General features: G+C 39.1%; 2 protein-coding genes across 10 annotated transcripts in view; one reads left to right on the plus strand and one right to left on the minus strand.

Annotated features, from left to right (window-relative positions):
- The window catches only part of FAM149B1 (family with sequence similarity 149 member B1), a gene marked incomplete at its 3' end in the record, with an annotated part of 20,898 nt that extends 12,210 nt beyond the window's left edge, over positions 1 to 8,688 (minus strand). For 6 of the 9 annotated variants that reach the window (XM_080620970.1, XM_080620964.1, XM_080620965.1 and 3 more), the window contains exons 1-10: positions 8,586 to 8,688; positions 7,354 to 7,458; positions 6,644 to 6,776; positions 5,543 to 5,685; positions 4,777 to 4,896; positions 4,042 to 4,212; positions 2,075 to 2,262; positions 1,687 to 1,817; positions 1,063 to 1,116; positions 493 to 605 (exon numbers count right to left, since the gene is read on the minus strand). In XM_080620970.1, coding sequence (XP_080477096.1) covers positions 493 to 605; positions 1,063 to 1,116; positions 1,687 to 1,817; positions 2,075 to 2,262; positions 4,042 to 4,212; positions 4,777 to 4,896; positions 5,543 to 5,685; positions 6,644 to 6,776; positions 7,354 to 7,458; positions 8,586 to 8,635 — 1,208 coding nt within the window. In that variant the 5' untranslated portion in view covers positions 8,636 to 8,688. Of the gene's footprint in view, positions 1 to 492; positions 606 to 1,062; positions 1,117 to 1,686; positions 1,818 to 2,074; positions 2,263 to 4,041; positions 4,213 to 4,776; positions 4,897 to 5,542; positions 5,686 to 6,643; positions 6,777 to 7,353; positions 7,459 to 8,203 lie in introns of all 9 variants that reach the window. The other 3 variants (XM_080620968.1, XM_080620971.1, XM_080620966.1) reach the window with 3 other exon arrangements.
- Positions 8,689 to 8,766: 78 nt separating this feature from the next.
- ECD (ecdysoneless cell cycle regulator) lies at positions 8,767 to 18,728 on the plus strand (the record flags this gene model as incomplete). Its single annotated transcript, XM_080622003.1, has 13 exons — positions 8,767 to 8,959; positions 9,064 to 9,181; positions 9,379 to 9,466; positions 10,881 to 11,059; positions 11,812 to 12,004; positions 12,857 to 12,985; positions 13,486 to 13,611; positions 14,521 to 14,606; positions 15,321 to 15,427; positions 16,212 to 16,389; positions 17,467 to 17,534; positions 17,669 to 17,889; positions 18,489 to 18,728. The coding sequence occupies exons 1-13, from the start codon at positions 8,770 to 8,772 to the stop codon at positions 18,726 to 18,728; spliced, it is 1,923 nt and encodes a 640-aa protein (XP_080478129.1). The 5' UTR covers positions 8,767 to 8,769.
- Between the last annotated feature and the right edge of the window lie 4,579 nt (positions 18,729 to 23,307).

Raw genomic sequence — 23,307 nt, forward strand, 5'->3', positions numbered from 1 at the left:
GACTGACACCTATAAAGTACTCATTTACATGTGACATTAACAATATTATGTGTGGATAGAGATGATGTGTTCAATTTGGGGTTGTTTTTATGTAATTTATATAAAGTAATTTGCAGCCAAATTAGAAAATAATTGGGGATGGAAAAGATAAAAAAAGCCTATCTTTTTTTCTTCACTGAACTATGAACTTTCTGATTGAAGATTCTCGGATCTGAGCAAATCTCTATTGCATCTTCATTTCTTTTCAGGGTGTCAGTTAGTGCCAACAATAATGCCACGGCTGTTCACTAAGTGCTAAACCAGCAGCAATCAAACAGAAAACCTGTTCTAGAAATATACTGTTTCATAGAAGACAAATAAGAAAACAACCAAACAGGAAAGCATTTGAGAATTGCTTTCTCCAGTGTAGACAGCTATGTCTCAATATTTCAGGGTGAATCCCTCTCACCATGAGAGTGCTCTACTTTACAGCAGATAATCCATAGTTCTTACAGTGTTTTCTCCATTACAGGCAGATTTCTTTGCTGTAGCTGGATCCCCTGTATTACCATCAATCCATTTAGATTACGTTGACAGCCAGTACTTGACCCTTGAGAGAGATTTACCTGAAAGTTTAAAAAATAAATAAGTAAATTAGTTTGCAGAGACATATACACGTATTTACAGATTTTCGTCCCTGTGTGGTATTTTGGAAGAAAGAAATTAATTTCTTCCATGATATCCAGACATACACTCAGTTACATTATTTCCCTGTCTAAGGCATTTTTTCATCCTATTGTTCTTGCAAATGGTAGTGCCTAGAAAATGTATCCTACCATGCTATGTCATACATAGTATTTTCTAATTGAGCTTCTCATTTGCATGGCAGGATCTTCTAACAATGGCTATAATTCCAAGCTTTATAAAACTAATTTTCAGTGTATGTCAACATTTTTGTCAAGAACAGAACTGCAAACTCCTTTTGTGGAATACAGACTAATCTGGAAAAAACATCAAATTCCACCCACTGTTAACAATAGCAGATAGAAAATACCAGAGCTTTAATCTCTCCAGCATACATACTTGAGGTGTTTTTCTCCTCTTTTTGCTTTTGCGGCCACATCTGGGTTTTGAGCACTACACATACAGTAAAGGGAACATGAGGAAGAGGCAGGGGGTAGAAATAAAGGAGAAAGAAATAAAAAGAAATAAGAAGGAAAGAGCTGAATTAAAATGGAATAACATAACACTTTGGTGCTCACCACTCTAGGAGCAGATAATCTAACATAGATAATATAGTCAAATTCAGTATCTGAGGAAAAAAAAACCAACCTGTTTTATAACTGTAGTGGGATTTGCCCTTTATTGCCTGATGAGTTAAAGCTAGTGAGAATGGGATCTCAATCATGCAATCCTCAATCTCACAATTTAGATCGAATATTATTAAAATATAGAAAGAAGTACATCACTAATGAACAGTCAGCACAGTTGTCCAATACATAACCAAGTTTTAAAGAGAAAAGTAGGAATTAAAATATTGCAACTGAGAAATAACAGAACTTCAGTGCTGGAAAAGACAGTCAGCATTCACGCAAAATCCAAACTCATCATGTATTTAACCAGTCTCTCAATGTACTCGAATCTGTTCGCTTAGGTAGCACTGTATTGATTCATCCCTACACAAAACAGTTGGCTAAAAATACTTACCAGATTTGATGTCATTGAGGGTGTTTTAGTTTGTGGCACACGAGGTAACAACGCTGGCAGAGGATCAAACTGCAAAGGACTTCCAGCATCTGTTCTGATTGTTTCTACTGCTACGGTATTTTTCTCATCATCTATGCAAAACAATAGAGAATTCATGTCAATACAGACTGGCATTGCTGGTTGTGGACTGTGCTATTTTTGTGAAGAGAGTCCTCTCAGATGGTAAGCTCTGTTAAATCTTTTGAAGGCATTTCTCACACTGTTAGCAAAATACACCACATACACCCCCCAAGAGATTATTCCCAAATAAGTCTCTCTCTCATTACATTCTTGCAAAATTAAAAACTGAAATCTCCTTCTGGATCTTCAGTTTAACTGTGATACTTACCAGAGGCTGACCCTTCCCAGTGTCTGCAGATTAATTCTTCCATGCAGCTTAGGACTTCACTCCACACATCGTCAAACACAAATGTAAGCACAGAATCCTTCATACAAGCATATGGAGAGACAGGAGGAAATCCCAGTTTCAGTCTACCAGAGGACAGTCCCTTTCTCCTCTCATGCAACTCCTCCTCCCTGTAAAAACATAAGCATTACCTGTACCATAAACATATTTTCTTTGTCATATGTTGTTACATTTATTTAATAGGATTAAAACATCAGCTAATGCTGCATTTCTGTTCCATTTTCTCCTAATCTGAAATAGGTGAAGGGAGCTGGCCAAACATCTTGAAGACAAGCTGTTAACAATTTGAACTACAATTTGAAATTTCAGGAGAAGTTTTGTATTTATCACACAGAGAGCAGTATCAAGTAACAGTCTAATAGTGAAAGAAGCAAGCTTCCGTACATCAGGTACTTGAACTCTCATTTCTTCCAGAATCTACCACTGATCTAAATAAGAAATGACAGAGATAATCACCTCATTACAGCACACCTTGTTTTCCCCACACCGTATCACTATAAATGATATTCATGAATAATAAATTAGTTACCAAGGAGATCAAAGTTCCATTTAAAAATAATTATCAAAAATTTAAATATTTTTAGATATATAGATATGATGTAAATCTATATCTAAATATATTTATATCTAAATAGAAATATAAAATTAAATATTTATAAAAATAAGCATCAATAGTTCAAGTGATGTTTGTTCATTTGTCAAGCTTCATTCAGTTTTAGACAATTAGATGTAATCAATAGAGGGAAGAAAAAACACAATACACAGCAGCAAGTGGCCTTTGCTGCGCTCTTTCACAATGCAAGAGGTATTCTAAAGTGTGAAACCTGGAAGACAACTGCACAAAGAAGTTTATGTTCATCAGCCAAAAGAAACCTTATAGAAGAGAGAAAATACTGATGCAAGTACATTTGTTATGGCTTTCCTTTATGTTCCCTAAATTAGTACTCACCATCCAAAAACTACAAGGCGGGGGGGGAGGGGGATGGGAAGAAAAACTAACGAGATGCCACTAGAAAAAGCTGTAATACTTCCACTGTTGTTTCACAGAGACAGCAATATTGTTTGCTGCAGCAGTGTCCTTCTGGCCTGGTCAAAGCATGCCACCTACCAACCTGAATCTCACGGTCTATGCAGTTAAGTGGCTTGCTTTATTAAAACCAGTTAAGTAGTTGGCAACTGACAGTACCACCCAGAGTCCTCACCCAGGCCATATGTTCATATTGTTGGGTTGAAGGAAGGGCAAAAAGAATCCTCTTTATACTAACTTTAATCCTTTCTTCTTAAGATAAAAATAGTGGTGATTTTTTCTTGGCAAGCATCAAATCCACTCCAATTCTTAATTTACCACTGAAAATCTGGAAAGGTACAATTCCAACCAAAATGCCAGTACAAAACCAAAGTAGCACGCTGCTAGTGCATAACAAGCAGCAATGAATTTGACTTAGTATAAAAAAATAAATAAGGTTTAGTATAAAAATAAAATAAGTTTTATCAAATATGCATATAGAGAGCAGGCTATTAGTTATGATGGAATGAACTATTTAAACCAGGCACAAAAATCACTAGTATGAAAACCTACAAAAAAAAAAATCTGAAAAATAATTTAGCAAAATAAATTGTTCTAGGAAATGGATTGGGAGAATTTCCAGTGCCCGAGCATCCTACCTCAGGCCTTTGAAAGTTCTCTAGGGAAAAGATATAAAAAAATAAATTCATCAAATTTATCAGCTATCAATTTATAAAAAAAAAAATTATCAACATCAAACCCGAATATATGTAATATATACACATATATATATATTTTGTTAATATATATCGTTAATATATATAGTAACTGCAGGAATTCCAGGATACTGATACTAGCTACTATCTTAATATTTGATACCTACACATCTCTGCAGTCAAATGCTAAATATTCCTCCACTACGCCTTCAGAGACAATTACTCCATCTTCACCTTCTTCACTCTCTGGAGAACACAAGGTCGGAGACTTGGAACGGTCAGCCTTTTTGTGAATGGGAGTAACAGAAAGAGGTACCTTCTTGCCAAAAACACTAAATCTGAACAGGTGACAGTTTTCAGAAAGCAGAAATTAAAACAAGTTGTTATTCCACTTCAAATAGCAGCATTTTGTGAACTGAGAGACAACATGGTAGTTAAGGCCAAGCAGTATTGAGGCCAACAAATTATGTATTAAAGGAAAAACTTTTGGTTTGGATATTTTTAATTCTTGCCAAGAAACTTGAACCTTCAGGGAAAAAGAAAAAAAAAAAAAAATCAAAGCTAATTAAAAACCATCCCAAAAAACTAAATTATAGAAGTACTACTAAACTAGTGCTTTGTGGTTTTTAAGTTCTATACAAATTTAATAGATGATAACAATAAAACCAGCTACAATACATACATATTCTTAAGAAGTCAGTAGCAGCGAAGGTATTTCTAATTACTGTCCAGTTTACTGTAGTTAGCAACAAGCAGTCTTGCTATTTTGAATGCTGTGTTCAAAACTCAGCCTAACAGAAAGGAGCTAGGCTTCACATTTTAAGAAGCATATCACTGCAGTCTACTGAGAACAAAATTACCTTCCCACTTTGATACAGTCTGGGTTAAACACTGGTACTTACTCATTAGAATCTTTTTCTGGTGGTGAACTCACATCTGAGGAACCTAAACTGACAGAAGGTAAACCTGAATACCATCCGTACCCTTCATCTGTGGGGATCACAATCTGCTTCCCCACAACCCTGCCGTGGCAAAAGCAAAGGATAAACACATCAGAAAACACCGACAGTATGATTATTGAAGAGTGTGAGAAAACACAGCAGCAAATGCTAAGAATTCTATGTGGTTTTCTTTATGACAGTTAAAAGTGGTTTCAGTTGTTTTTCTAGTACAGATTGCTTTGAGTCAGGTAAATACATTAAGAAAATGCTGCTTGATTTTTTATGCTCTGCTAATTGGAAGACTTTTGAATGTGGACAAAACTGTTCAAGTTCATGTAGCCGAGATTTAAAATGTAAGTTTCTAGACAGCCATAAGGACTGCTGAACTAGGGCAGAAGGATTTTTATGTTATTTTAAGCACCTGGCTTTCAGCTCAACCATACATCTTTTCTAAGAGAATTTGGCTATGTTAAGGCCAAGTCAGTTGCAAATAGCAAAAATCTTCTAGCAAGGAACCAAATGTGAGATAGCAGGATGTTTATTAATGACAATGGCAGGCAGACTACCAAAGTGATCTTTTTATCTCTAGTTATAACTAGTTAATTCTAGTTATACTATAATACTACAGAATTGCATAAACCCACCCTGTTACTAATGCTGTTTTAAAAGCAACTGCTTCCATCCCTACCTGTAACTGTGATGGTACTACCATTAGTCTATACAATACCTGAGATGAGGAAAGTTGGATGTCCACTGCTGGCATTCTTCCCGCAGTTCCTCAACCTTCTCATTTTCTTTCTGCTCATAGAGAAGCTCATCAATCTGTCTGAGCATCTGCTCAACTTGCTGTGTGGCAGCTTTATCAAATTCCTAGAAAAGAAAGTTATCCAATATATACCTCGTGAATAGCATTCAGAGGATTTTGAGTATTTTTATAATTGAAAAAGGCAATTAACTGTTTAAAGTTTAGTAGGACTTTAACCAGTTCTATTTCTTTTGCACAGAAAGACATTAACTTTAAATAATTTCTCTCCAGTGATGATGCAGACTGCTGTTAAGACTGATGTTTACACATAAAGCTTCCATTGACACAATAGATTAACTATTAAAACATTTTAAAATATCTGTACTGTTATATTAAAGACATAGCAATTTACAGAAAAGAAATCAGAACAGGAAGTATAAAATTCAGCGACATTTTAATAAAATGGAAAATCTGTTGCTTGCCATGTCCATAGACAACAGCAAAGCAGAAACCAGTGCAGGATAGTGTGTTACACTGTGCAACTGATGGACATTTGGGACCTTTGTTACATGTTCTAGAAAATGAGGTCAGTTCTTGGGTAATTTAAAATCTAAACTGTTCCATCTTACCTCACAGAAAGCAATAGCATACTTTGTTTGGGCAGACAGAGAATAAGATAAATATTTCTAGATGAAAATGTTTTATGGTCTTACTGTGTTCTGAGAAACATACAAGTGTGCAGAATTTTGATGAACTCACACCAAGTGTCTGAAAGTCATCCACTCATGTTTGGGATTCCACAATAGCAGCATTTATTATGTTGTACAGATAGACTTATGCTTTACATGATTTGCATTTTCAAAATGCTAGATGGAAATGCAGGATATTAATTGAGAAACATGAGCCTGGTATGTTTTGATCTGAGAGAAAGGAATGATGGGGAAGAGGTAGAGAAGATGTTCTTTTATGATTTAGGAAGAGATCCAATCCTCATTTTTATCCTGCAGTGTATTTGCAATGGTATTTCAAATGTCTTTCTACTCAGTGTGCTAGATTTGGCTTGAATGATTATATTCTACTCACATCGTAGCCCCAGGAGAAGGCTGAGCTGTCTTCGGTGGAGGCGTCAGCATAACCCTGAATAGCAGACCATGAATTCCCACGATCAACTGGAGTAACAGAAGGGTAATCCGATTCCTTACGGATTTCAGACTCCCTGAAATGAACATATTGAGTCAAAAAAAGAAGGAAAAAAACCCCCCAAGAATACACAATGACAAATAAACTTTTCTTTCCATACAACAGAAAACATAAATATACCAGAATAGATCTTAGCAATACTAAGAGTTTTCATAGGGTAAATACTTACTTCAGAGGCATTTAAGCAGAACCTACAGTACACAAGTAATCATAAAAACTGTAACTACTAATAATTCCACTGACACAGGAAGTCTTGAGGTCAAGCAAAGCACAGATTTTCAAAAAAATTCTCTCAGTTAAGCAGCAGGCTATTTCCAGTCTTCATTCTGCACCAGTCAGGAATTGTTTCATCTTTTCTCCTCATTTCTGCCTTAAAATCAGATGATCCAAGCCATTTGTGACATGGGAACAGAACACAGCTACATGCTTTCTATTACTGCCAAAATAGGAAGGATATGTTCTGCAATGGTACAGTTCTAGGGTAAAGGCCCAGCCTACCACCTGTCCTACTTCTGTAAAGATAACTAAACACAAAGGTGCCTGCTCTTGCCATTGTCTCCAGACAAAGGTTCATTTGATGTTATGATGAGTACCTTGAGATCTTGCCATGGTTTTCAGCCCTGGGTGTGGCTGGGTGCACCTCAGCTCGTGGTTCTGGCAGTGGGTGATGCCGCAAGGTGTGTTTCGGAAGTCCTTGTCTAAATATAACAAGAAGTGGAACTTGACATTACTTACAGCAACAAACATCTACAGAGGTCCCATAGTGGTTTTTGTTGGGTTTTTTCCCTGCTTTTAAGGAACACACTGATTTGCATAACAGAGCTCATTTATTAATATTAGGCTAATCTCTGTTACCAAAGCTCTAGAATTAAGGCATCAAGACTACCTCCAGGCTAAACATGGAGTTCAAGGTTTTTGCTTAAAAATCAGTGTCTTCGTTTACCCTTAAAATGTTGTGAATTGGTCCACAGTTCTCTAAAAGCAGATAGAATTATCCCTGTAGGTGACATATAATCAAACAGAACAAGAGCAGCCACTAAACCATGCACAGGCAAGCCAGGAGAAATAGTATTTGCCTTTTTTTGTTTGTTTGTTTTTGTTTTGCAGTTTACATGCTTAGGAAAGAAAGACAAGAAAAGTCACAGTAGTTGGAGACAGAGAAGTATCAATGCAGGAGCAAATGTCTTGTCCCACGTATCGGCTCAAAAAGCCTTAGGTAAAGAAGCTCCCTCTCCTGTCATTTCTTTGCTGTTCAAAAAAGATGAAAGAATTAAGCATAAACAAGTCATCATGAAAGTAGCGAACTATCAAAACTGTTGTCTTTGTTTAAACCTCTCGCTCCCCCCAAAAACCAAACCCCAAACTCCAAAGCGCCTACACTCCCGTGAATTCTTGGGTCAAAAAAGAGAGGACAAGACCAAGGATTTAATCGCGTTCTCTCACACTTATGTCTTCCAAGCGACGAGTACGCTCACTGGCCAGGATCGGTGTGCGCACGTTACCGTGGCTGCTTCCACGCCCGGCACCTCCAGAGGCAGCACCGCCGGCAGCTGCCTTGGTACCGCCACCGCATCGCGGTAACGGTGCCGGGTCCCTGCAACTCCGTGTTAAACTCGGCCCACCCCGGCGTTACCGGCAAGCTGCGCCCGCAACGACACGAGGCAACCGGGGCCTCGACCTGATACAGGGCCCGGGTCTCGGGCTGAAGGGCAGTGCAAGGCGGGCAGGCCCGAGCTCAGCACCAGGCGGGAGCGGAGCCTGGCTGGGGCGCCGGGGGCAGGGACAGCGGGCAGAACCGGGACGGGAAGAGGCGGCGGCCACTCACATCTCCAGAGCGCCGGGAGGCACCGGCTTCCGCTCGTATCGCGAGATCATCCTCAGCTCCGCCGCGGCGACGCCGCCAGCCACCGCCGGCCCGCCGCCGCCATGGCTGCACCCCGCCCCTGGGGAGGCGGAGCAGCGCGTTATCTCCCCGCCCTCCCCGGCGCGGTTCGACTGGGCCTGCTGCCATGGAGGCGATCGGGCAGGCCGCGGTGGTGGAGGATGCCGTGCGCTACTGCCTCTTCGCGGCCACGGGGTCAGGCGGCGAGGCGCTGCTGCGCCGCTGCGCGGAGGGCGTCGCGGTGCGGTTCGCGCCGCTCCTGGCCAGCTACATCTGGCAGCGACAGCCCTTCCGTCTGCGCTACGTGCCGCCGCGGGGTGAGCCTCGGGGGACGGGGGGTGAGGGGAGCCAGGGAAGCGGGATGTGTGAGAGAAGCCCGGCGGGGCGCTGAGCCGCTGAGCCTCTCTTCGCCCCTGGCCAGGCGAGATCCCGGCGCACCTCGGCGGCACCACGCTGTTCGGAGATAACGTGGAGGATGAGTGGTTCATCGTTCACCTCGTCCGGGAGATCACCAGGGAGTTCCCCGGGCTGGCGGCCAGGTAATGGCCCCGACCGCCGCCACGGGCGCCGTGAGGTGTACGGCGGTTGGGGCAGGGGGTGCGAAGGGACTTCGTGACGGCCTGACAGGAGGTCGTGTCTTAACGTTAAACTAAAAAGCAGACATGGATTTGGAAGTGCGTGTTAATTGTGCTGGGTGAGACTTCCTCTGGTAAGAAACCGATTTCTGCTTGGCCAGGATCGATGACAACGATGGGGAGTTTCTCTTGATAGAAGCAGCTGATTTTCTCCCAAAGTGGCTGAATCCTGAGAACAGTGACAACAGGGTGAGTAAAACTTCTGTACCTGTTGTGAAGTGGCTCACAATGGGGCTTTACCAGTTGGAGTTTTCTCTTGCACCTCTATGTAGCCAAGTGGTCTGACTGCCACTGACAATCCAGACTGCTGTCTGTCCCTTAGTAGTGAAGAAAGTTCTGGTCAAGGCTCACGACTTGTTTTAATTAACAACATAGGGTTTTTTTTCAGCACAGTCTGTTTTTATTCTGGTTTTAATGAGCTTCTTTATGCTTGCCGTGGATGTTGAACGAGAGACCTAACCACTGGAAATCTCTGATACTTGATTTACCTCTGTGCTCTTGTAGAATGCTGTGTAGAGTGAGAGAGAAACTGCTGTAGGAATATCTGGAAATTGTTGCAGATACCAGGTCGTTCTTCTAGAATTGTTGATGGAAGAAAGAAAGAAAGAGAAATTTCTTATACTAATATGTTTTTATGCTAACAGCAAATGTTCATATGGAGACTGCAGACCTGCCTGCTAGGCTGTGAGTCTGTGTTGTTCGACTGGATCTGACTCTATTAATTAGTTCTTTAATTAATTATGACTCTGCGTAATTAATTCTTTAAGAGTTGTCCCCTAATGAAGAGCTGACTGAACTTTTTAAAACTTGCTACGCATGGTGGCAGATATGAAGGCAGTGAAGCTGTCATGCTATTGATTAATCTGTAAAATCAGTAAGTTTGACCAGCTTTCCATTTTCTAAGTTACTCGAGTGCAAGGAAGGCTTGGATAAGACAGGAACTATGAAATGTATTTGGCAGTGTAGTACAAACCTACAGTACTGCACTGAGGAGCACTCTTAGATCCACCTGAACTTTCTAGCTCTGCTATAGCCACTTGGTTTTTTTCTACCATATTCTTGAATGCTCAGGCATGAGGTTTTGCTGCCCTCAGAGTGGGGAATGCTGGATTGTTGCTGACTCTATGGGGAGACAGACTGACTCTGGCATAACTCCATGAGCAGACTCCTTCACCGAGAGGTTGCAGCCAGATCACCTTGCTGTGGATGATTGCTAGAAGCTATGTCACTGAGTTTCTTGGCAATGGATTTTAATGGGAAGAACTTAATTTTTCATCAGCAAAGATTTTGGTTTTGTGTTTTTTCCTGCCAGAAGACTCTTGAAAGAAAAGGGGTGGAACACAAAGCAAAAATGAGTTGCAAGCCTGTAGCTCGACTATCAGGACCATATTTTCCTTCCATTTAATGGAATGGACAGAGTGAGGGAGTTGACAATGTTACATTCAGTTCTTGGGATCAGGATCCAACAGAGTTCATACGTAGCTCCTGAAATAATAAAATGTGTTGTGTTTAAACAATTGCATTCATATATTAAATTAATTTCTCCGTTGCTTAATGTGTGATTGTTCTTACCCTGTCTGACAAGAGTGTTACTATCTGCCAGGTGTTCTTTTACAAAGGAGAACTGCACATCATTCCACTGTCAAAGAGTCAGGAGAAGGAATATGATCCATCTGCTGCCAATCTGACAATCTCGCAGGCGTTAACACTGTTATCCAGCCATTCGGAGGAGTTCCTGGCTGCAGAACCCATTAGAACAGCAGTGTATAAACGCATCAGTGGGTATGTGGGTGTTTTATTTTGGTCTTCTGCAGCAGTAAGTTTTGATTCTGGGCTGTCTGGCATACTTCCTTGTATTAAATATTTTTCTGTTAGATGTGATAAAGTTGCTTCCTTTTAAGAAGCCACCAGCTGGAGTTTTTTTGGTGGCATTCTTCTAAAGAGGGAGACCACTGTCCTGTAGACTATGCTGTGATCTGAGGGCTTTGAAAGTGGTTCACTGCTATGATGCCACACCTGACAATGACAAAAGTTATTTCTTCCTTCACTTCCTTCTTGTACTGAGTAATCTGAAAAGTTCTGTGAGCCTTTAGGAGCCTTTGCGGCGGGAGGGAGGAGGATTGCAAACTAAAATGTAGAACCAGCACACTTTTCAGAGTGTCAGCTTGTCACAGTTGTGTTCAGCATTGTATGTTATTTTTTGCAAGGATTTGACAGTGTAAGCCAGGTGACTTCTACACTCGGTACAGTGAAGGATACTGTATAGATGGACATGTAGTCAAGTTCACAGTGATTCATTTTACTGCTGTGGGAATTACATTTAATTAGATATTTATATTTGTATATATGTATGTATACAAGCAGACACTCCAGGTGTTAGGTTGGCTGAGCTTTAAATTTAGTTTAGAATGATGTTCTGGCACTTGGCCCATAATACAGATTAATATTAAAGCGAAAAAGGGAATAATAATTAAAAAGGAGTGGTTTGGGCTTGCAATATGCTTACTACACTGTGTTGTTATTGTATGATACAGGTATCCTGAGAAAATTCAGGCCTCGTTTCACCAAGCCCACTGCTACCTTCCAGCAGGCATTGTGGCAGTGCTGAGGCAGCGCCCTTCCTTGGTGGCCGCAGCAGTCCAGGCCTTTTACCTACGAGATCCTGTGGATTTACGAGCATGTCGCTCCTTTAAGACTTTCCGTCCAGAGGAGCGTGTGATGACTGTAGTAAGTGATCCTTCTAATGCAGCTTGTCATTTAAATAGGTTCTGTAGCTGACAGAAGTTCTGTGGTCAAGTGATATAAATATGTAAATTTAATTTTTAACATAGCAGATTTTCTGATTTTTTTTCTTTTGACGCTAGACCTGAATTTCTAGTTCATGACGCTAATAGCTTTTCTGCCTTCGGATTGATATGGCTAATCATGAGATAAGTGTTTCTGAAATCAGAGGTTACTGCTGGTAGTTTCTCTGCTGAGATGCATGCTAAGTAAATTGACCTAGTTCTGTGATCAGAGCAATTTGACAGCACTGCCAGCCAACATGGCGAGTTGCTCCTACTGCCTCTAGCTGTTTATTCCGAGGCTTTTCACTTTCTCAGCTGTGCTTACACAGCTTTGTGAAAGCTATTTTATGAAGTGCTTTATGAGCATTGTCCAAGCAGTGTCATATCAGATAAGTTTGGATTACAGAGTAATACCCTAGACTCCTGAAAATAAGAGTTGCAGTCAAATTCTAGACTTCTAGACTGTTGAAATCTCAGCTTTGGTTTTGTCAATTTAGGACAGTACTTACCTTTTTAAAAATATCCTTTGTTGGCATGAATACTGAGGCATTTTTCTGATGCATTTAGACTGCATGAAGTCTATTCAGATATGTCAACTTGGAATATACTATGAGATCTGAAAAGCAACAATCTTAGGTGAATGCATCTAAGATGTATTTTGACTACAGCCTCAGGTACCGTCTGTAATACGGGGCTCTAAAGCAAAATTAGGTTAGAGTGGTGGGAAGCTGATGCTTGTACACAACATAGTTACACTGCAGTGAGTGTTTTTCCTTTGCCCTGGCTTTTTCAGGTTACTTTCACAAAGTGTTTATATGCACAACTGGTGCAGCAGAAGTTTGTTCCAGATAGACGCAGTGGATACACACTGCCCCCCACATCTCATCCTCAGTTCAAAGCCTATGAACTGGGCATGAAACTGGTAATTATTTTTTCATGTGTTTTGTGCTTAGTCTTTAGTTTGCTTTTTTACCTATGCCTAAGACATTACTCTTTGCTTGTATGTTGACTGCTTATACAGAAAAATGTGAACAAATTCACAGCTACCATTTTTCTGGAAGTACAGAATCGTAGGAGTTTTCTTTTATAGAATAGAGCACTCTTATACTTTCATAGATTATAAATACAGGTAAAGCCTTCATGTGTATGTAAGGAGTAGCTTGTGCACTATAGATCTGTCTTCTATGTTGCTTTGCCAATGTAGAGAAACTTTGCAAAATCAAAATGATCCACTATTACTGCAGAAAGACAGATTCCAACTTCCAAAACAAATACTACTACCTGACATGTAGTTGGGATTGGCATCTGCTTCTCAAACGTCAGCATCACGAATGCAACGATAGTCAGGTTTTTATGCAGTCATTTAAAGGTGCACTTAAATTTGTCACATCTTGAGAACCTTTTGTTGCATCTCTTATGCAGGCTCATGGCTTTGAAATTTTGTGCTCAAAGTGCAATAAAGTATCTCCTGATTCTAAGAGAAATGTGTTGAGTGGTCCTCTGTGGGAGCGATTCCTCAGCAGCCTCAAGGAGAAAAATTATTTCAAGGTGAGGTTGTGTGTGTCTTTTAAACATTCTGGGAAAAGCATGGTTTAGCTTTTGAACTTGTGTTAGTTACAGAAGGGAAAGAAATCTAATGCTTCTGTCTATGGAAAATGAATGACTTTAACGGAGAGATGTGCAGCTTGTTCCCCTTTGAAATTAATTAATTTCTGTTTGAAATAAGGAAAAAGCAGGATTTGGGGATGAATTTGTTCATCTAAAGAAGGGGTAGATATTTGAATAAAGGAAACCCCACAATATGGTTGTCTGTCATTATAAATATTTTCACTGTTCTACCTCTAGAATTAAATTCTTAAAGGTCTATACTTAACATCCGTAAGTCCCATTTGGGAGCTTGTAAGTGTGTTTTTTTGTTCATGGTTGATTTTTTTTTATTTTGGTTTGGTTTAAAGATGCCTTTGACTACATGTTTAACATCTATAAATTGAACATAAATTGACTATTTATTTGAAGGTTATAAAATTTGACAATTCTATCGGCATGTTTAGGTTAATAGCTTTTAAGTATAGGAAAAGGGCAATATTCTTGCAGTACTGCAATGCCAGTTCTGTGGGTAATTCCTAAACAACAACAGATTTATTCACAATTCCTGTACAGCTGTAACATGGGCATGGTAAATCTGCCCTCCTGTGGGAATTGTAGTAGTCTTTGGTTGGTTTTAGTGTATACCATATGATATTGGAGCATAAGACTTCAGTTCATATGACTGCGAAAATACTTTATGCCCATTCCCTGTGTTCTGTTCCAAGTATACATGGTAAAGCTGTATTACTTACTTGATTTTCTCAGCACTAAATTTCTGTGTGACAAATTGTCATTGTTATGAAGCTTCCTTGTGAAAAGGAAGGGGAGGGAGAATTTTTTGGATTCATACTTGTGACTTGCATTAAATAGGGACAAATGGAAGGATCTGTTAAGTACTCAGAACTGTTGCATATGGCAGAAGATTACTTCCAGCAATCTGTTGCCAAGCCAGAAAGGTAAGAGCTACTTGAAAATCGTGAGTAAGTACACAAGTACTTTTTTAATACTCATTACAAATAGCCTGAACTCATTGCACACTTAACATGTGGCTGGGCGTATGGATATTAGTTCCTTTAGAATACTCTCTACTAGTAGAAGTTATTGCTTGAGTAACTATTTATCTTGATTTTGTAAAATGCTAAGCTATACAAAGTGGGTTAAGAAATGACTGAAAAGCATCATTTAGCTGGTTGGCTATAGAAAGTGTTTAAAAGTTTCATTGAAAAGCAATCCCAGTGAATAATAAGTATGGAGTAATCTGTCTCCTTTACTCAAGACGGACAGCTGGCTGTATTTCTCCAAAAGATCAAATCCAAAAAATAATTCATTACAAAAATATCTGAGGGTTTGCAGCTCATAATATCTTGACTGTTAGTTGCTTGAATTTCCAGCCTGTGCTGTTTGGCAATCCTAATGTTTACCAAGATAAAATAAAGAACAAGGGAAACATAAGAAATAGGCTTTGGAACCATTGACAGTGACTTATAGTAATTTACTATGTCTTGTTTTGGCTAATACTATTTGTGCACTATTTTGGTACTTCCCAAAAATTCACTTATCTTTTGATGTATTTGCACAGAAGGAATAATGGCAAATTTGAATGTGTGATGCCATTGGCACGGTAATGCTGGTAAAAATCCATTTTGGCAAACTGTTTTTTTTTCTTCTAGCTGTGTTGAAGTGAGCCCAGGTGATGAAATCCTGACATTGCTACAGACAACAACCATTGATTTGAAGGAATTGGAGAGAGAAGCAGCTTGTCTTCCTCCAGAGGATGGTGAGCATAATGGGGGTAGGACTATTCCAATCACGAATGATTGTTTGGAAGGGGAGAGGGTGGATGTTCACAGCAGTGTCTGTCTTTGTATCTACTTAGTTTGTCTCCTATCCTGTGACTGCTACCCATGGCCTGTCATTTAAGATTGAGCAACCATTTCATTGTATAAGCCACAAAGCTTGGAGCTGTGAATTGGCAAGATATATAATTTAGTTTCTGGTTTGATACCACTAGTTCAGTAACACCATGCACACTTAAACCAGACCAAGTACTTTGTGTCAACTGTCTACCACAGGGAAAGTATTTAAACATTTTATAATAATAAGCCAATTCCAAGACTGACAATACAAAGTTAATTACTGTCTTTTCTACTCTGATGGCCAGTGTAAGGCCAGCATAAACTTTCTATAACAGATTTATTTTTCAGTCATTTGACAGAAATGTAGCTGTTGCCCGTGTGCAGTACGGGTCACATCTACATTTCTGAATGATGCACACAAATCCACATTTGGTGTTAATGATCGTAGTTTCAGTATGACTGGAACAAGATCTGCTAGTTTAAGCTGCATGTAAAATGGAGTTTCAAAGTAGTAAAATGAAATCTGAACTCTCTTCTGCTCAGCCTCTCACTGCCTTGTACCCTGTGTTATCTGGTATCATTGTGAAAATATAGTAGTGCAGAAATAAGCTATCAAATGTTAGCAGTACTTTCAATTACCTAGATTGGTCTTTGTGGGTTAACAGACTTGTGCAGAATAACATATGATGTCCTGTTTTCTTTCAGATGACAGTTGGCTGGAGCTTACACCAGATGATCTAGATCAGATGCTGAAGGAGGCAGGAAGTGAGTCCCTTCAGTCCTCAAATGAGGAAGAGCAGAAATATGACTTGGAAACAGTTGCTGAAAGTATGAAGGCTTTTGTATCCAAAGTCTCAACACATGAAGGAGCAGAAATGCCATGGTAGTAGTATTTTTAAGTTTGGTGTCTGGTGTAGAATGTGTTTGCATTCTGCTGCAGCTTTTTTGTTGATTCTATAATGCAGAGAATTCTACTTAGCAGAGGCCTGAAACAAACCCATGTTAGTAGTGAATATTCATTTGCTTTTAAACCAACTTGGTGACCACTTAGACACTGGTACAGGTAAAAATGGTGGAAGTTGTGCTATTTCAGCTGTACTGGCCTGTTTTTGCATTACTGAAGTACATAATGTACACCAGGAAACAGGAAAAAAAGAATCAGTGTGGATCCCTGCTGTTGCTAATAGTGGAAGAAAAGTGCTAACTGAAGATACTTAACTATTTGGACAACAGCAGAATGCCAGTAGATTAATTGTTTCACTTAAGAAAGTTCGTGTGAATGTTGTGTGAACAAGTCTTTAATTTAAAAGACCGAAGTGTCAGTAGTGAATTGTCCAGGTTCTTTTTAATAGATTTAATACTAATGCTGTGTAAGCTGTAGCAAGCATATGAGGGTTTACTTTTAGCTGTTGGATCCTTCTTAATTAGTGTTAGATCTTTTTTAACTAGTGTTAGTGTTTAACTAATTAGTGTTTAATTAGTGTCTAAGTTACCGTGTACCTTTTTTCAGTTATTTAAAAAAAAAACCTCAAGCAACAAACCCACCCAAGTCACTGAGCCTTGAAAGAGATCAGAATGAAGCTTTTAGTGTTCTTTCTAGGCAGGAAACCTCAATATATTCTCAGCATTTTAAATCTTTGTCTAAGGTTCCAGACCTTTGTTCTAGAAGGATTCAGGCATGCTTGTTTTGGTTGTCTTCAGTGCAGTATTTGTTTGACCATGACAGATAATTAAAGTTGTTGGGTTTATTTTCCTTTACTCTCTTGGAATTCCTCCACTTGCTCTTTCATTTCTGACTCATAGAGGCTGCAGACTTGTAAGCACTTCCAAGACTATCAGTTCAAATATTCCAACTTTAATCTAGGCTCAAGAGAAATCAGTATGCCATATGGCTTATGCCTGTGTGGGGCTTATGCAAGTATAAAAACTTTACTTATTTAAAAGTATTTTTATATTTCAGGTCATCTGATGATTCCCATGTAACCTTTGACGTAGATTCTTTCACAAAAGCGTTAGACAGAATTTTAGGTGAGATTTGCTTCATTATTCTTTTTTTTTTATCGAATTACCTCATGGTTAATCACCTTCCCTGGATCTTCTCATCGTCCATGGGCACTGCACTGATTTGCTTGGTATTTGTACTAACACAAAATAATACATAGGGGCAGATTCAGAAGAGTTGGATTCTGATGATCTAGATGAAGAGGAGGAGTTTGATTTCTCAGATGAAGATGATGAAGACTTTGATGCTGAAAATCAAAGGCCTGACCAGGAGGTATCACCTAATGAACTTATAGGCAGTCTCAAATCATACATGAATGAGATGGACCGTGAACTGGCACATACCAATGTTGGTAAAAGTTTCACCACCCAAAAGAAAGGGGTAAGTTTGCTTTGAGTTTTAGTTTGCAGCATAATAGTTTTGAGAGCTTTAGTAGGAAATACACTAAAAGTGGTCATTCTGAGTAATGTGATCAGAAACTTCTGTTTTCTGATCATGTGTGAACTAATTACTAAAAAAAAAAATGTAATCCCATGCCTAAGAAAAATGTGCTGAAGTTGCACCATGGATTTTTTTGTTTTTTTTGTTTTTTAAGCAAAATATCTAAGTTTTAACTTGCACATTGTTTCCAAAACTTAGTTTAATTTCCCTGTTTTACTCTGGTTTAGTAGCAAGGCAGACAGCAGCAGCTTGACTTCTTGTGTTCCTGTAGTTCCTCAGCTCCCATAGGAAGCTGAGCCCCAACTCAGTAACCCTTTCCATCTTTCTCTTGGAACTTACTTTGTATAATGGCAAGTGATGATTTTTAACTGGCATGAGCATTTGGTGACTAAATTCCTGTCTATCAAGACAATGTGGAATGTACTAAACTTTGGCTGCAGAACTGTTTCCTTGTGTCATTTCTCTTTTTGGGGTTTGTTTGTTGGGGGTTTTTTAAATGTTATACAATTTGATAAACTTTCTCTTTATCCTCACTATAGGCAAGTTCTGTTAAAGCAGCTAAATCCGAAAGTACTGGCCATGATTCTGGAGCTGAAGATACTGAATTGACACCAGTTGATGTGGATATGAACCTAGTAGCTAACTTGCTTGAATCCTATAGTGCTCAGTCTGGACTGGCAGGCCCCACCTCTAACATTTTACAGAGCATGGGTGTGTATTTACCTGAAAATGCAGATCATACTGGCTCTGTCGAGCAACAGAATAAAAGGCTGTCTTAATTCAGAAGACATGGCTGTTTGAGAAATGAGCACAGAAGGACTAGCAGTGTTTGGAAGAAGAGACAAAAGGTTTGAGTTTAAAGCCTTTTATGCATTAGTTATGTGTGATTTGAAAGATGAAAAGTGAATTTATCTGCAAAAGCCATCTGTTTGGATACTATCTTGGATAGGAAGATTTTTACAGTGCTAATGTTTTCAGAAAACTGAAAAATTATGTGACTTGAATTAAACTTTTATTACAAATTCCATCTTCAGTTTTTCAAATTGGTGATCCAATCTGGCATATTTCTAGAATGTCCTTTTACCTGTTACTAGGTGGTTTCAATATTGGGAAAGCAGTTCATGTTCTGAAAAAGCTGCTGCCTTAGGGAGAGATGGAGGAATACCATCTTATAGGAGCAGTGTTCTCTTGTGGATTTGAGAATGCCGGTTAAATGTTCAGCAGACACTTAATTGCTTTTCCAAAAGTACAATGCTTCATTGTAAGAACTTCTGATAATTACTGAAAGAGTCTGTTCTGTATTAACCAGAAGGATTTGAAGAGTAATTGGATTGAATATGTAAATATTGGCTATAAGTATTTTTGAAGTTATTTAAATAAAAGCAGAAATGTAACCTGATTACTGGAGATTTTATTTTTTCTTTGAAGGTATACCTGGCTTCCTCAGTGCAGTATCGGAAGTTCTTGGAGTTAAAGCATTTTCATAATTTTGCATTTTTGCAATTGTTATTGCTGAATGTTGGTATCGTGCCAGCAGTAGCTGTATGTGAGCCCAGTCTGAACAGTTTTGTTTTGTATTTCAGTGAAAATGTAGCTAGAAGGCATTCAGCATGTTGCTGTCACATGTAATGAAAAGTTTATTCTAGATAGTAGGATTTAGCTTTAACAAGATAAACTTGGAATAAAATACGTAGGAAGTCTTGATTTACAGACAGCAAGAATGCAGTCCTGACAGATGTGGATTGGTTTCTACCAGATTCTGAATTGGTTTTTCTTTATTTTTATTTCCACACAACAAGAAATTGTCTTAACTGGTAGAAGAGAAGCTTATTGGTTGAGTTTTTTGGGGGTTGGTTGGTTGGTTCTTTAAACATATTCAGAAAAATAGCATTCAATGATACAAAAGCCTGGTTGATCCTGAATGTGCACCTAATTGCTTTTGAAGTACACTATTGCTGTTAGTTTTAAGGTTCGGAGTTCATTTAGTTGGAGTGTTTGTTTTAATGTTTTTGCATGTTAAGTGTTGGCATTATTTTAGCTGATAAAGCAGAATGTAGCAAAAGTTGTTTCCGTGTAGGACTTGGACATTTGTTGGGTGATGAGTTTCGGTATCATCTGAAACTGTGCCAACTGAGTTTGACCAATACATAGAAGATTCTTTGAAAGTCTCACATTGGCATGTTTCATTGAAATTAATGAGACCTTAACAATGTATAATGAATGCTTGCTTGCTGACTTCCCTACTGAGCTATGCTCAGGGGTTGTTGGTCTGGGGTTTTGGTTGTTTTGGTGGGGTTTTTTTTCCCAAATTGATGTTTGTTTTCTCAAATGACAAATATCTGGTAAAATGCTGTGGTACAATGTCATTTGTATTGGAGATTCTGTATATGAATGCGTGGAATTAATGGCTGAAGGGTATGATGACTGTGCTCTCTCCAGATTTGTCCTCCATCAATGCTGTTTACATCACTTTTTCAACAGTTTAGGGAGAATACTGGCAAGTTGGACAGGGATTAGAGATGGACAGGTGTTAGGATGTATAAAGATGTCACTATAGTTCAAGGAGTTTGGACTGCAGAGAGGTGAAATGGGACTGAGTTAGACAAATTTACACTGGAAAAATTGGGGTAACAGGAGTCCTTGAATCTAGGAGATAGCGACAGCCAGCAGTAGTGCAAAACAAATGTACTTGAACCTTAAAAACAGTTTCTTAATTACCTTCTCTGTTAAAATATAAACTGTGTGAAATGGATGAGTAGTAAGATCAAGTTTAGATATTTCAAAAATTCAGTTTCAAGAACATGATCACATTTAAACTCTCTTGTGGCCTGTACTATACAAAAGGTCAAAATTGATCAAAGGACTCTTCTAGTGTAGTATGTGAAGAAAACTTCTAAGCCCATGTTCAGAACAAGATGCTCTTTTGGAAGCACGTCAGTTGATCTTGCTTCTGAGATAATCTTACATTTCCATGAGTTGGACCGTTATTTCTCTGGGGCTGTAGTTATTCCAATTATTTAGATTTGTTTAGCAGCTTCACAGTGGAGACCTTCAAAACTCTGGAATTGCTCACAAGAGAATTTGCCATCAAAGAAAGTATTTTCATGCTGCCTCTTCCACTGCTCTGAGGGAACATATGAAGCGTTTCTGCTTTTAATTTTGAAGGAGAGTATTTTTAGTGAAGGAAGTCTGATGGAATTAATTCAGAAAAACAAGTGCGGTGTGGTTCTTTTTCAATGAATTGCTATTAAAGTTTCCATTATATTCTAAATCAGTTTAACTGGAACTGCATTCCAACACAATTTATTCACTTTGCTCACTTGAGCTTCTGCCTTTTGTACAGACTTGTTCATCCTAGAACTTCCTGACCTTTCCCAGAAATGTAGTTTTCTTGTCTGTGGCTTGACCCTGAAGCCCCAGTTCTGAATGGTCTAATTGTTGACTGGTATGTTTCAAGCAAAACAACAAATAATGGATCTTTCATCTTCCATACAGGAGATCAAAACTAATCCAGGGGACAGCAGAGACCTTTAACTTGTTAAAATTCTTCTGAACACCAGGGCAGTTTGGCTGTTGCCACTCTTTCCACCAGTAAGCTTTGTGGAATGGTGAGGAGCCTAAAAGAGAGGGCCGTTATTTTCTCTGTGTTAATGGAGGGTATGCAGTTCACCTCAGAAGACAGGGATCCACAGGCTAGCAATGTTTGAATGAATCTAACTCCTTTGTGGTCAGTGGAGAGGAGGTGTTGCTTGGGAGAAATGGTATTTAACTACAGCTAGCTGTGTTCAAGTGCGGTTTAATGTCAGTGATACTGATTGCTCTCCTGCAAATAAATTATTTTCTACATCCTTGCTGTGTAAGTGGTTATCAGCCTCCCTTGTTGCCATGAAAGATCACCTCCCTGGAGGACACTTGCCTCCTGCTTTCCCTTTCTAATGCTAAAGTATAGGAGTAACAGTTATCTCCAGGGCATGTATTAGTTCCAGCTGTGGAGAAATATTTCTTATCAATGTTTCGTGCAGCTCGTGCTGCAGCTACTTGTCTAACTCCTATGAGAAACTGGATTTTGTTTTTAATAGGAGCAAGAGTCAGGACAGGCCCTTTGTACCACCTCGGGATCCCTTGGGATATTGCAAAAGCTACAGCAACAGCTGCCCTCCCTCTTGCCATTTACATCTTTGGAATGGAACGTAAAAGCATCTGTCCTGGCAAGTCTAAGATGGAAATTCATTGCTTTTTCCAAGCTTGTTTATTCCCCTAAGAAAATACCACCATGGAGGGCAGTTGGGCTTCTCAGCCTCAACAGCAGAATACAGAGCTATTGAAAAAAGTGACTTGCTCAAGAATATGAAGTCAAGGGTGTGAAGCCTAAAACATCACCTTAGTTGATGTGCATCCAGTGTGTTCCTCAGCCACCAGGAACCTGATTACCACCTCCTGAGGACAGAAAAGGTATCTTCTAACAAATTCCAAGTGCCAATAGTAGATAATTAACAGCAAAACACTGCTTTCAGGGCAGGTAACTGAGATTGCTGTTGTGGTCATGATTCAGTTTATTTTATTTTGTCTTTGAATTCTTATAGTAACATACAGTAACAACTGGTCCTGTTGAAATAGGATAGAAAGAGGCAGATGCAGGAATGCGCTCTGACTATGCTTCCAGGCTAGGAAACTGTCTTGTGGAGTGCAGTCATGGAGAAGGGTGTCATGAACAACCTACAGGTTTCTGGTGTAAAACTGTAGCTAGAAAGCAAAGTAATTAACAGAGGCAGAAGGATATCACATTGCATGTTACTTCAGTGTAAAGTGTGGATTGCTTTTTGGAATAGCACCTGTACTTAAGTGGGTTAATGCTCCCAGATGGATATTCCTAATTTTGCATGCATTCAAGAGCAGGAAGTGAAGAGGAAGGCTAATGTGAAGGCAAAGCTCAGTTTATTCATAAAAAATACTTAGGTGACTTGACCTGTGTTGCAGGTAGGAGGCAGAAAATTTTATATTTCCAGTAAAGACTATAATTTGATGGGGGAAAAAGAAGTAATGATACTGAATGACTGCAGTGATGTTAATCTAAACCAAACATTTTGTTTTGTTTTTAATTGGTGAGGATTATTAACTTTACTGCAGTTATAAGGCCATACAGTTATAGTGTTGGAATATAGTCTAATCAAGGCATTCTGCATGCTGCAGGCTAACAGCAGCCATATTTGACTGTCATATTTCTTTAGATCACTATTGCGTACCCTTGTGACTGTAGACATATTTCTTTCAATGATAAAAACTTACCAGATTCTTGTTCAGACAGATCACAGTTACTGAATTTTGTGCAGTATCTATTTGCATTTGCTGTGTTCCTGT

The sequence above is a fragment of the Psittacula echo genome, assembly GCF_963264785.1.
Source record: "Psittacula echo genome assembly, chromosome: 6".
Taxonomy (NCBI): domain Eukaryota; kingdom Metazoa; phylum Chordata; class Aves; order Psittaciformes; family Psittacidae; genus Psittacula; species Psittacula echo.